At 35.5% G+C, this 12,958-nt stretch overlaps 1 protein-coding gene across 5 annotated transcripts in view; it reads right to left on the bottom strand.

The window, feature by feature from the left end:
- Window positions 1–12,958, bottom strand: part of PGAP3 (Per1-like protein PGAP3) — a 64,096-nt gene that overhangs the window by 26,553 nt on the left and 24,585 nt on the right. For all 5 annotated transcript variants that reach the window (XM_076470663.1, XM_076470658.1, XM_076470660.1 and 2 more), the window contains 2 exons: window positions 7,632–7,784; window positions 2,622–2,684 (listed from right to left, as the gene is read on the bottom strand). In XM_076470663.1, coding sequence (XP_076326778.1) covers window positions 2,622–2,684; window positions 7,632–7,784 — 216 coding nt within the window. The remainder of the gene's footprint in view (window positions 1–2,621; window positions 2,685–7,631; window positions 7,785–12,958) is intronic.

The raw sequence follows: 12,958 nt of genomic DNA, 5'->3' as shown, positions 1-12,958 counted from the left end.
AGCAGGCTTAAATCCCCATATCTGAATCAAAGACTCTTAAGTTCTGGCAGTTTTGAAAAGTAAGCTCCAAATGATAATGATACACCAATGCACAGGAATCAGAGGCATTCTTATCCCAGAATATAACTGTGTTGTAAACTGACCATCATAATCTGGTATTTGGAAAAACCCAGAAAACAAGATAACTTCAGGAAGGAGTAGCATGCAGGAAGAAATGAAAAGAGAAATCATACAACAGTGGATACAAACAAGATATAACATGTCTGGAACAACACAACAATGAAGGCAGAAGAAAATGAATTAGCATCCTGGGATTGCACAGAAAAAGGAGGAGGTAGGAAAAGGCTATCCTAATCCTCATCACCCTGTCATCCTGATTAGATTACCCAGAAAGTATTACATTTGGTCTCATGTAAGTAGACATAGCAGACTGCATCATGGACTACAACTCACAATGTACAAGACCAAAACCTCCTCTGCAGAAAAAGTAAAACCCACAGCCTAAAAAACTGCAGGCTGAGGTACAGTGGCAGTAGAAATAACAACAGTAATTGCTTTAACTTAAAATTGTGAATCCATTAGTCAAACTGAGTGTAGTAATTTTTAGGTCAATCTACAGTATCATGAGAGTGTAGAGAAAAAATATTAATAAGTTTAAAACAATGAAAATAGTTGTTCACAAAATCTTTAAAAAATAAATTCAAGCAAAACAAAAGCAAAAATTAGATGTGTCTGCATTGTCAAAATCAAATGAAGAATGAGCTATAAATTATAGAGGGAGTCAGCCATGTCAAGAGAATGTGTGGCACTATTGTTGGTGGTATGCTGTTGCATACTTATTTATATGCTAAAGCTCAATTGTACCAGTAAGTGAGAGTATAAAAGCTGGTGACAAGCAACACTTGCACATACAGAGAACAGCAAAGAAAGAGAAACACTACTAAGTGAGAAGAGAAAGTATTTTATGTGAATACAAATGGTAAAATTATTTTTCAAAAATTAAAAGTGTAAGAATGGATGTACCAAAAAGTGAGAAAACGTGGTAGGAATGGAGGATGATGTGATAAAACTTCTTCTGTAGAACTTCACAAGGATATGGATCCAACATCCTATTGATGCCAACTTTATCTATTCTATCTTGTACACAATAAACCAGGTGGACTAAATTTATCAAATTTAGCTATGCTTATCATACAATGACTAGATGTATCTATGAAACAAATTATTGGAGACCTTACAAGTACTCTAAAGTCTGTTTATATTATATCAAATGAATAAAATTGTATGGACTCATTACTCTGTGTTTGTCTCTTTACAGCTTGTCCCTCCTCTTGCAACTGCTTGAGTAAGCAACAGGATTTTGTGCATTATCTATATTGTGGACTAAAATATGAAGGTAGAAAATCCTAAGAGGTTTCTGTGTATTGAAATCATGGAATCACTACTGTCCATATAAAATTAGAAAAATTATAGCAAACTGTTGCATGTACCTATAAGTTACAGAATATTATAAGCATAGAAAAACCAAGCAGACATGGACCAGATGTTACACATGCCCCATTGTGAGGCTGTACCAAGAAACACTTATTACACCATTCCTACCTTGTTTCCTATACTTACATCACTTTCATTATATCCTTTCCACGTGTTCATGCACTTTTCACACAAAGTGATATGACCTTGTACATAATTCATTTGTGTTGATATTCTATGTATATATATGTATATATATCATCAGTGTGAGTATGCAATATAATAGCATGGTATGTGCAAATGTTTTTTTTTTTGTGTGTGTGTATGTGTGATGTGCATTTTCTTCACTTATGGTGTGTGTACACACAGTGAGTGTGCATGTATGCTGTACACATGATCACACATTCTATGGTAAGCAATAAAATTTGGGTTCTGTAGTAGTTGTGACTTTATGCATATACTAAGGGTTGATAAATTAATTTAATAAACTACTTCACACATGGATCCTGTACCACTGTTCTATTTTATGCATTTATAAGAGTGATTAGTGTTTGTTACACAGCTAGAAGCATTAATCAATATCAGTCAGTCGGTAAAGCTGAGAAATTTGTGGTTTTGTGAATTTTTTGTAACTCTGCTGTCTTTCTCAAGTGGTTCTAGGACTTGTAATTTTGTATGTGATTTATCATCTACGAAAGTCTCTCAAGTACTTTTGAAGAGTTATTTAGTTATTAAAGGTATATATGAGTGCATATACTGTATATCTAGCTCATTCCTACTACAAGTACAACCCGTACTTGGAATGAAGGATATTTGAATTTTTAAACACAAATAGTTATGTATTCTTACCTTACAGACAAGTACAGCTGTGTAAAATACACAGTACCTTATGTAGCTGTAAAGTCTAAATATTAAATTCACATTAAATAAACCCCATATTATGACCAAATGAATAACTGCAGTTCATAACTATACGAGTTGCCACCAACCCAGCCAAGTAAGAAGAACAAAGAAATAAAATTCTACTATGCATTACTTCTCACTTGCCATTCATCTTAGGTGTAATAAGTTCATAATAATTTCAAAACTTCAAGAAAGTGAAGTTATTCTTTTCAGTTTAAAAAATTACTAAAATTCTTTGTTCTTACCTCTGTGAAAGGTGTATCTCTTGAATGGAATACAGCTGACCACAGCCATGCATTAATAGACAACTGTAAGATAAATATTAAGATGATAATTCACCTCCACACTTGACATGCTATTAACTTCTATTATAATGATTAGCTCTGTGATATTTTCTAACAAAATTTCAAACCGGTAATAGTTCAGCTATGCAACAGAAGCTTCGCGAATTATTTCTTCATACAATACCTTTTATTTTTCATGGCATAACTAACATTTTTCTAAAGATGCAATTTTAAATATTGGAGTGTCAGGATTTCTACAGTGTTAGAAAGAACAATATAGAAGTAAAATTAATAATATTGATTAACATTTCCACTTCTCACTAGAAACTCATATTTATGCACCTAAATATGTAACTGACTTGCATCTGACTTACTACACATAAGTCATTTAAAATGTTATGTTATGTAACATATAAAAATTGATGCAAAATGTTAACATTTTCTAACACTAAAAATGTCATTCCAATAGGTACTTACCTGACTCACCCAAAGCTATCTCAACCTTGATTTGCCCTCTAAGTATTGATAAAAATTTCAACAGTGCACCAATCTTTTATACCCCTTCATTTTCCCACCATTATAGCAGCATGTGCTGATCACATGACTACCTTCATCAATCATACTGTGCCACCTATAATGAGTGAGTGGAGATAAGTCCCTATTGGAAATACATTTTGAGCATTAAAAAATGTTAACTTTTAAAACAGTACTACCTCCTCTCACCCAAAGCTAGAATACCATATTGCAAAGTTGAAGAAGTCAGTAAAAGTACAAAAGTAATCAAACAAGAAGAAAAACTGTCAAGAAAAAATAGGTATGTCACAATTATAAATGGAGACACATTTGGGAGGTACAGAACTACTTCCTGAACAAGTATACTCTTCATAACAAACCAATAAAGGCACACAGGATGGAACTTAATAGACATACACCATGACTTGTAATAAAGATTCTGCCTGTGAACAACAGACATCCACATGTGTTACAAGCATAAACACATAATACAATGATAGTCAGGTTTGAAGAAGGTGTCTGGAGTCAGATATAAGAATATGTGGCTAGGACTGTAAATATTTACAAATATGTCAAGAGTGGGCTGCCCAGGCAAAAAACATCTAGGAGAAGTGCTTTGAGACACATCTGATTAACCCTTCTATTATGAGTTGGGTGAATCCATGAAGCTCACAACCATGAAGTAATTATACTATAGTTTTTGATAATGAATGTACACAGTGACCTGTCTTGGCTATATTTTAGTGGACTAGTATTTTGTAAAATACAATCACATCTTAGTACCAGTACATTATATATGCATGCATATTTTACTACTCACAAATAATTTCTTAAAACTCAGAAGTAAAAGAAACAATCTCTTCTAGTTACAACCTTAGTACTAGTTTACTACTTCTCATAGTTTTTGAAGCCTAAAGAAATTTTGCACATGGAGGATGTGAAACAACATTTTTAAGGTTTTATACAAATACATATATATATATATATATATATATATATTTGAATAACCAAAAAAATCATAAATTATTATATCAATACCTTATAATTCATCATGTTTGGTAGCTAAGGTGTATTTTAATACAAATAAATATGAAATTTTGAGCAGACTAAAAACAAAACGTAACTCCTTTAAATCTTGTTTCAAAAGAATTAGATGGTGTCTAAACACACAAAACAGCTGAGAAAGCCCCAAGAGGAAAATTTTGAGTTTTTAGTTGCTTATTCACATCATATAAACAAGTGAATGTATATAAGGGACCATTTCCAAAAATGAAAAGAGGTAAATGGTACCACCTTGGTTGATTTGATAAATAAATTAATATCTCAAAAAATAACAAGATAGAATGTTATTTTATATTCTAACTTGAGTAACTAAATCATAAGAAACTATAGATTTTGTATCTGGACTCTCAGACGTCTAACTCAAACCAATGCTGCATTCAACATACCTCGTGACACACAAAACTTAATATTTAGAACTTTTCTTAATAATTACTTTTACATCAAGAAATTAACTAATGGATTGTACTAAAATTTAAATTATAATCTACACTTTGATACAAAACTTATTAACATAAATTCATAAAGTAGTAGTTCAGTAAAATTTTAAACGCAAGTCAACAAACATGATGATATGCCCTTTGACTTATGACCTGTTGAAATAGGGTTAAGCCAAGTGTGGTCCATCTGGCCAAAACTAAAAGTGGGAATGCCTTAAATAAGATTATAAAATCAACAAATGCAATTTACATGGGTAAAAAACATCCAGGGGAATAGTCTTGGATTTATATCAAAATAGCCGACTGTGGTCAGTCTGGTCAAAACACCCAGGGGAAGCAGCTTAGCATACACTGGATTATGTCAAGTGTCATCCATTTAGGTAGAAAACATCAAGTGGATGTGCCTTGCATACGATTGATCATTTTATATCTTGAACATAATATATTTATAAATCAACAAGTGCAGTTTGCCCAGGCAAAAAACATCCAGTGGAAGAACCCTGTGATTTGATATAACAACTGCAGTCCACTTGGGCAAAAATCATAGTGGAAGCTCCTCACTTTAAAAACAATTATTTTGAGAACAAGAAGTGCAATCTCCTCAAGCAACAAACATCCAGGAAAAGTGCCTTGGATTGAGCATATTATTATATAATATGAAATGTCATAATGATAGCCCTCTTCTCCTAGAATGGGTGCAAATGCATATTAAGTTTATCTTACAAATACCTCTCTAGAGAAAACCTCCATAGTCCACCACTCCAGTGAGTGGGAACTGGAAGTGACAAGAATTCCTGTGCTCAAACAGACAGGGGAATATACAATGAAGAGTCCTAAGAAATGACACACTGTAGACAGCACAATTGGTGTCTGTAATTCCCCATTTTGTAAAACAGAAAGACCCTGATTGTAAAAATCATGTCAGTTGGGGTGGTCAAAGATCCCATCTGCATGATACAGTGATAATAAACAAAATATATGAATATAGATTTATATAAACACCTGGATAAGTGGTTGGTAGTCTTACAGGAATATTGAAAACATCCACTCCAAGAACTGAGGAGTGAGGAACTGGAGACTGAAAAAGGAGAAGGTTTGGCATTCAAGTTAGTGGGAAATGCATATATATATATATGCAGAACTCCCAGTTGAGAACACACCCACAAAAAATCTTGAGGATGATGGGACCACTTTATGAAAGAAAACCTGGTTGGGACAAGATAAGTATTTGCCACAAAATTCATAGCTACAGAAACATAACACACCAGAAAACTTCCATCATGGTCATTTGTATAGTATAGGAGATCCAGAGTCTAAAAACAGAAACTTGGACTTGCTTGGTAATATATCTTATTACAGTGGAATTTTCAGAATGAACCATAACCACCAAGCCTTGCAGGAATGGAAGGAAATAATACAAAGCCTGATAAATTGCAAAAGGTTCCAGGATGTAGAAATGGAGAATAGTCTCCTTGACTGACTACCAACCAAAAATCTCTAAGAAAACAAAGAAAGCCCCCAGACCCACCAACAAAGCATTTGTAAACAGATGAGACTCAGTAGGAGACAGAAAAATAAATGAAATTCTCCACTGCAAGTCCCTGCTGCATTACCAAGCAAGGCTGCACCTGATTCCAGGTGGAAAAAGAGATGAGATAGTCCAAGGGAACTTAGGGGAAGTTCCACTAATCAAGAAACATCCAATGAAAGAAATGAATTTGCATTTGACCTACAGGAAGGACAGCTTACAAGAAAGCCCACAAACCTAAGAGAGAAAATCTCACATGCAAAGAGAGAGTGAGAAGAATGTAGGGCCTTCATCACTACTCATTCCACATCCTGGAGCCAAAATGGAGAAGGCTGAGCTCAACCAAGATGGAAAGTAAAGAGAATGTCCAAATGAATAAACTACTGGGAGAAGTATAACCAACAGAACACAGGAAGAGGTGAACAGAAGCTAGTCTTCCATGTAAAAGGGCATCCAAAGACCTAACCCATTACATGACATAAAGATGCATCAAAATGTGGAATATGGCATAAACAGATAATTTCCACACAGTAGTTATATCTTCACAAAAATCATAGTGTGAAAAGACAAATCATCTGCTGAATATAAGACATAAACTCTCCAAGTACTAAAGTTTGTGTTTCCTCAGCAGACATCATCAATCCTAAAACCTGGCAATTGGTATTCTACTTATGGTGGGAATTTCATCAGTTACCATGTTAACTCTCGAAGTCATACAAGCAAAGTAAAATTCAGAAACAGAAACATTTCTGAAACAAACAAGCAGAAACAATGTAAATTAATCACAAGAAGTTGAAAGTTGTAACTGATATAAATTTGTGATCAAGCACAATCAAAATCTTGTATTCAAATTGGGAACGAATTAAAACACATCTATACAGAATGCCAACCAAGAAAGTTAGAATTGTGCTGCAATGGTAGAGAGAGCTACCTGCACTATGGCATACTATTATTGGTGGAGGGTAGTCACATGATCAGTATATGTAACTGCAATGGCAGAGAAATGAAGGGGGTATAAAAGACTGATATGTTTATGAAAATTTTAGCAATGCTTAAATGGCAAATCAAGTTCAAGATAGCTTTGGGTGAGAGGAAATTGCACCATTTTAATGGTACATTTTTTTAATAAACAGCTTAGCCAAAGTGCAAGTTTCTTTAAAAAAAAAGTAACATTCAAATCAGCATTGTTTACATAAATTGCAATAGATGCAAACTACAAAATCATTCCATTTATTATATCTTTTGAAAAAATAAAAGAACAGCATTTTTCTCAAACCAATGAGCCACTAAACACATGTATTTTAAAGGGAAAAAAGTATTATGTCATTTACTCTACACTTTATTCCTTTTTCTACTAGAGCTTTTTTCATATTATCATATCTTCTATTTTCTATGCACGAGCTACAATCCTAAACTCCTTTAAAAACTTACCAAAGCTTGAACTGACCAAATACAATAGTAAGGAGAGTCTTTTGGGACTTTTAGTTTAAACTTTTTCCACATTATTAGATGGCTGAGACCATTCAGAACAGAAAAAAATACAGATGCAGGCTCCTGGACACCCCAAAGTCTGATGAAAGGCCACTAAAAAAAAGGTAAAAACTTCAAACATGTCTTCATATTTCATATAAAACAATTTTATTAATTAATCTAATAAAAAAAACACAATTTACAACAATTTGATGTAGGAGTTTCACATATCATGGATTTATCATTTAACTGACGGAGATTAAGATTAATCTAGAGCAAATGCTATACCATTAAATAGAACTTCTTTACCATATATTATTGCATTTATGAAAACCATGGTAATAATTATCCACCTAAACTTAAATAAAACATTAACATTTTCCTCACCTGAAAATGTAGTTTCTATAAATAATCATCTCTCCACACACCTATGCACCTGCTTTAGAGATTTATTTGCATGCCACTAGCCTTTAGACAACTCCCACAAGATTTTCTTGTAAATTGCATAACTGCATAGTAACATATGCAGCAAAAGCTTTCCACCAATAACAGGGCAATGCATTTCCCATCACATTAACTGCCTTTATGCTTTAGTTCCTGTAAATATTCATTCCTTGATAAGGAAAGGAATAGTAAGGTGCACTTGAAGTGGAAAGAAAATGTGAAAAGGTACCTTTTGGAAGTACATTTTGTGATAAAGAAAATGTTAACTTTCAAAATGATAAACACTACTCCATACAATTAAGCTAGAATCTCACAATGAAATGATGGAGGGACTAATGCATAGATTTGCCTATACGAGTTCCTTTAAAAAAGTTTCCAAAAGGTTGGTTGGTTTGGTGTTTAATGCCACAAAGTAACTAGATTATCTGCATCAAACATCAGGTAAAACATTATTATTAAAGTAAACTTAGTAAAATTCATAAAAGGAAATTATGGTCAAACAAAAAGTTTAAAAAACAACATAAATAACATTAAAAACTAATGCTTACATCTAGTCTACAGTGGTAAGAGTAAAACTACAGTAATACAAATTGTAAAGGACTTTCTGCACCATAATTGTAATTATCATAACTCACCAGAAAGAATAACAGGTAATTTCAAAAACCACCTGGTTCCGAGTTCTTCGATGTTATGGCCGTCTTCAAAGAGTAATAAAAGTTTTAAAAGACTTCTAGCAAAATTTTAATTATAACTCACCAGGATGACTAACAGGTAGTTCAAACAGCAGTGTCAGACACCTGAAGTTGGCCTTTCCAGTACTGGTTTCCAGTTATTTAACATAAAGGCCATTTTTCAATTTCATATCTAACTAGATGAACTGTGATTTTTAAAAAGGAGCCACAGTGAAAAGGTGTAATGTCTAAATTAAAAAATCTTAAATGACATTAAAAAGATTAATGGCCTTAAAAAAACTAAAAACATTTCCTAGGTGCACAGTGTCACCATCACCACTAACACTGTCTAATGCTACCGATAAACCTTGGGACAAAACATGTTTAAAATGGTACTGTTGTTAAGAGTTGTAACAACAGCAAAACCTGACTTGAGTGTTACACAGACAATACATTGTTGCATCAGTCCCAAATAAAAAAATATGATGAGTTAAAAGACAGTGATCAACGTGTAGTCTAGTTAGAACAAATTCCTCTTTCCAATCCTTATGGAAGCAAGACAGCCCAAGTCTAATATAGAGTTTTATTTGGAAAAACTTGTTTTTATGTTGCTCACTCCAAGTCAACAGCCAACTGACATGGAGCCGAGCCTTCAATAATGTACCATAATCCATATATGGAACACTATGGAGTGGTGATAGTGCCAGAGCAAATAGATTTAGCTGCGGTATCAGCTAGCTCATTCCTGCAAATACCAACATGGCCCATTATCTAGAAGAACTGGATAGAAGTAGATGTTAAAGAGAAATGGGCCAATTAGTTTTGAATATCTGTGAGAACAGGATGTGAAATAAGGTGAAGTAATTCCAGGACCAGAAGAGAACTAAGCGAGTCAGTATAAATAATGCAATTTGAGTAATGCTTAGCTTCTATGTGATCCAGGGCAAGAGAAATAGCATACAGTTCAGCAGTGAACACAGAAGCAGTAGAGGGGATACTGTGCACAACCACCAAACCATGGCAGACCCCCACACACAGTCACCTGATTTCAAACCATCTGTATAAATAGGAATGGAAGGATGGTTCAAAAGATATTCAGCAAATAACAGACAGTATTTCCAATCAGGAGTTTCTGCTTTTCTCAGATGACTTATAGATAGGTCACATCTGGGGATTGTAATAAGCCATGGTGGGATGGGCTGACCAGTGGATACATCAATTGTATCAAGGACAGGCCCAATTCATCCAACTGCACCTGGATACGAAGGCCAAAAGGAGAAATGGCAGATCTTCTGTCCTGAAAAGTATGGCCACCCCAAGGAAGGAAAACATAACCCCAAGTGGGATTGCTTTTGTAGGGAAGAAGTTTCAAAGCATATAGTAAAGACAGTTGCAAATGGCAGAGGTGTGAAGAAAGTTTATGAGACTCTATGTGTAAGTTCTGAAATGGAGAAGTGTGGAAAGCCCCAGTGCAGAGCCAAAGTCCTTGATGATGAATTGGGTCCAGCATCTTTAAGGGAAATGTCCTGGAAGAGCCATAGGCCAGTGATCCATAGTCGAGTTTTGATCTAATAAGAGCACAATACATCTTTAGCAAAGAACATTGATCTGCTCACCAAGTGGTGGAAGAGAGGACACAAAGGATTTCACTGCTCTTGTACATTTGACCCATAGCTGAGTAATGTGTGGTATAAAGGTCAGCTTACAGTCAAAGATAAGCCCAAGAACTTGGTCTCAGAGACCACAGGCAGCACAACTCCACCGATACAGAGCTCAGGATCAGGGTGAATACCCTGTTGGTGGCAAAAGTGCATGAAAACAGTTTTAGAGAGAGAGAAGGTAAAGCCGTTTGCTGTGGTCCACTTCAGTAAACAATTGAGGGTAGTCTGTAGCTGCCACTCAATATACCTCATGTTTGATGACTGACATGAGATGTGAAAGTTGTCGACATAGATTAATCTTTATACTGAAAAGTGTGACACTCAAAACACAGCCCTGAGGAACTCCAAGATCCTGAAGAAAAGAATGTTAAAGTGTCAAACCCACATAAACTTGGAATCTCCTGTCCATCAAACAATTTTTATAAAAATTGACAAATGGCCACATAACCTATATAAATGGAGGTCTTGCAAAATGCCATACCTCCATGTTGTATCATAAGCCTTCTCAATATCAAAGAATACTGATACAAGATGTTGTCATTTCAGGAAGGATTCTCTGATTGATGTTAAGTTGAATAAGGTGGCCCATAGTGAAGAGCTGTCGTTGGAACCCACACTGGGTGGGCGAAAGGAGTTTGTTTGATTAAAAAAACAAAAACTTGAGCATTAACCATCCTCTCTAAGGTCTTAGTTTACAGAGACAGCTCTTCAAAGCAACTGGAAGGTAATTTGAAGGAACCTTGGGATCCTTCCCAAGCTTAGAGAAAGGTAGGACATTAGCCTGGTGCCAAGCATAAGGAAAAATATTCTCCTGCCATATCCAGTTAAAGACAATCAGAATAATAGCAAATGAAGCAGGAAACAGATGGTGCAGCATTTTGTACTGTACATCATCAGGGCTGACAAATGTATAGACATACTGATGAATGGCGAGTTTGAATTCCTCCAGCATAAAGGGACGATTATGTTCATAGAGACAATCAGCTTGAAAGGAAAGAAATGATCGCTTTGCCCGAGTCTTGATGGCTAAGATGGTGGAGGAAGACGTAGAAGTGCTAGATACCAGGCAACAGCTTTTACCAAGAGTACTGGTGATGCTCCAAGTATCAGCTACTTCCTGGCCATCAGAGAGCAAGATTGAGAGAGGGACAGAATTATATTGCCCACTGACCTTTCTAATCTTGTCCCATGTCACATTAGAACTGGTGGTAGAAGATATGCTGGTTCTGAACTTAACCCAAAATTTCTTCTGTCTTTGACATCTTACCCACCTGTCATGTGCATGAGCCTGCTGGAAAGCCATGAAGTGCAAGAGTGTGGGATACCTACAAAAAGTATCTCAGGCCCATTTTTTAGCCTTCCATGCTATGTAGCAAGAATGATTCCATCATGGACAACGATATTGTGGAAAACATATCAAGGTTTTAGGAATACACTGAGCAACTGCTTGTATAATACAGTCAGTTATTGCTGCCACACAGTTGTCTATTGATGGCTTACAGATGATGGCAGGATCAAGTTCTGCAAGAGCAGTGAAAGAAGGCCAGTTTGCTTGATCCAGCTTCTACTGGAGCACATGGGTCAGGTGGTATCTACCATGACCAGTCTCTCAAAATTACAAGAAAATGAACACTGCCTCATGGATTATTGTCAACTCTCCATGAAAAACTGGAAGAGCAGTGAAGGGGAGCAAATTCAGAGATCAATAGCAGTAAAGGACTGACTAGGTGCATGAAAATAAGTAGAAGAACCACTACTGAAAAGAGAAAGGTTGTGATCAGAGAGCATATGCTATACGAAGCTACCCTTCCCATAAATATCAGCACTTCACCAGAGGGGATGATGTTCATTAAAGTCCCCCAGGATTAAAAAGGGAAATGGCAACTTTTCAATGACAGCATCAACGTCTGATTGATCATTGGTCAATCCAGGCAAAAGATAGAAAGAACAAACAGTGATGGTATAGTCCAAGGAAACATGGATGGCTACGGCCTCCAAGGGTGTGTCGAGTGGCAAAGACATGGGCACTCATCTATAACACAGCCTCTTATTTCTGTACAAAGAAAACTGCTGAAAGGTGACTGTATCAACATGTTTCAGAAATGTTTCCTACAAGGAACTGCATACAAGATGGTAGGAAGCAATCAGTGCTTTGATGTCATCCAGATTAGAACATAAAGCTCGAAAATTCCATTGTATCAAGGTGGCCATTTTAAATTTATGTGTAGGCAAATTGGATGGAGAGCCCTGCTGTTTAAGACCATGTTGGGGCAGGTCTTTGTCATTGGAATAGGATTCTAGTGACTGAAGACATGAAAAAATGATCATTTTGCATCTTGGGGTGGGAAAAAACGTATGTGAGGAAATGCCCATACTCAGAACCAAAGGAAGTTGATCTTGGGATTTGCTGGAATGTATGTTAGGGAGAGAGATGGGTGTTGAAGTTAATTCATCAACTTTTTTAACCATGGAGTTCAAAAGACTTTTCATTTGGTTTGAGAACAGTTCTTAA

Source organism: Tachypleus tridentatus, chromosome 12 (genome assembly GCF_004210375.1).
Source record: "Tachypleus tridentatus isolate NWPU-2018 chromosome 12, ASM421037v1, whole genome shotgun sequence".
Classification (NCBI taxonomy): domain Eukaryota; kingdom Metazoa; phylum Arthropoda; class Merostomata; order Xiphosura; family Limulidae; genus Tachypleus; species Tachypleus tridentatus.
Note: the sequence above shows the minus strand (reverse complement) of the source record. Positions and strands in the feature narration are given on the sequence as shown.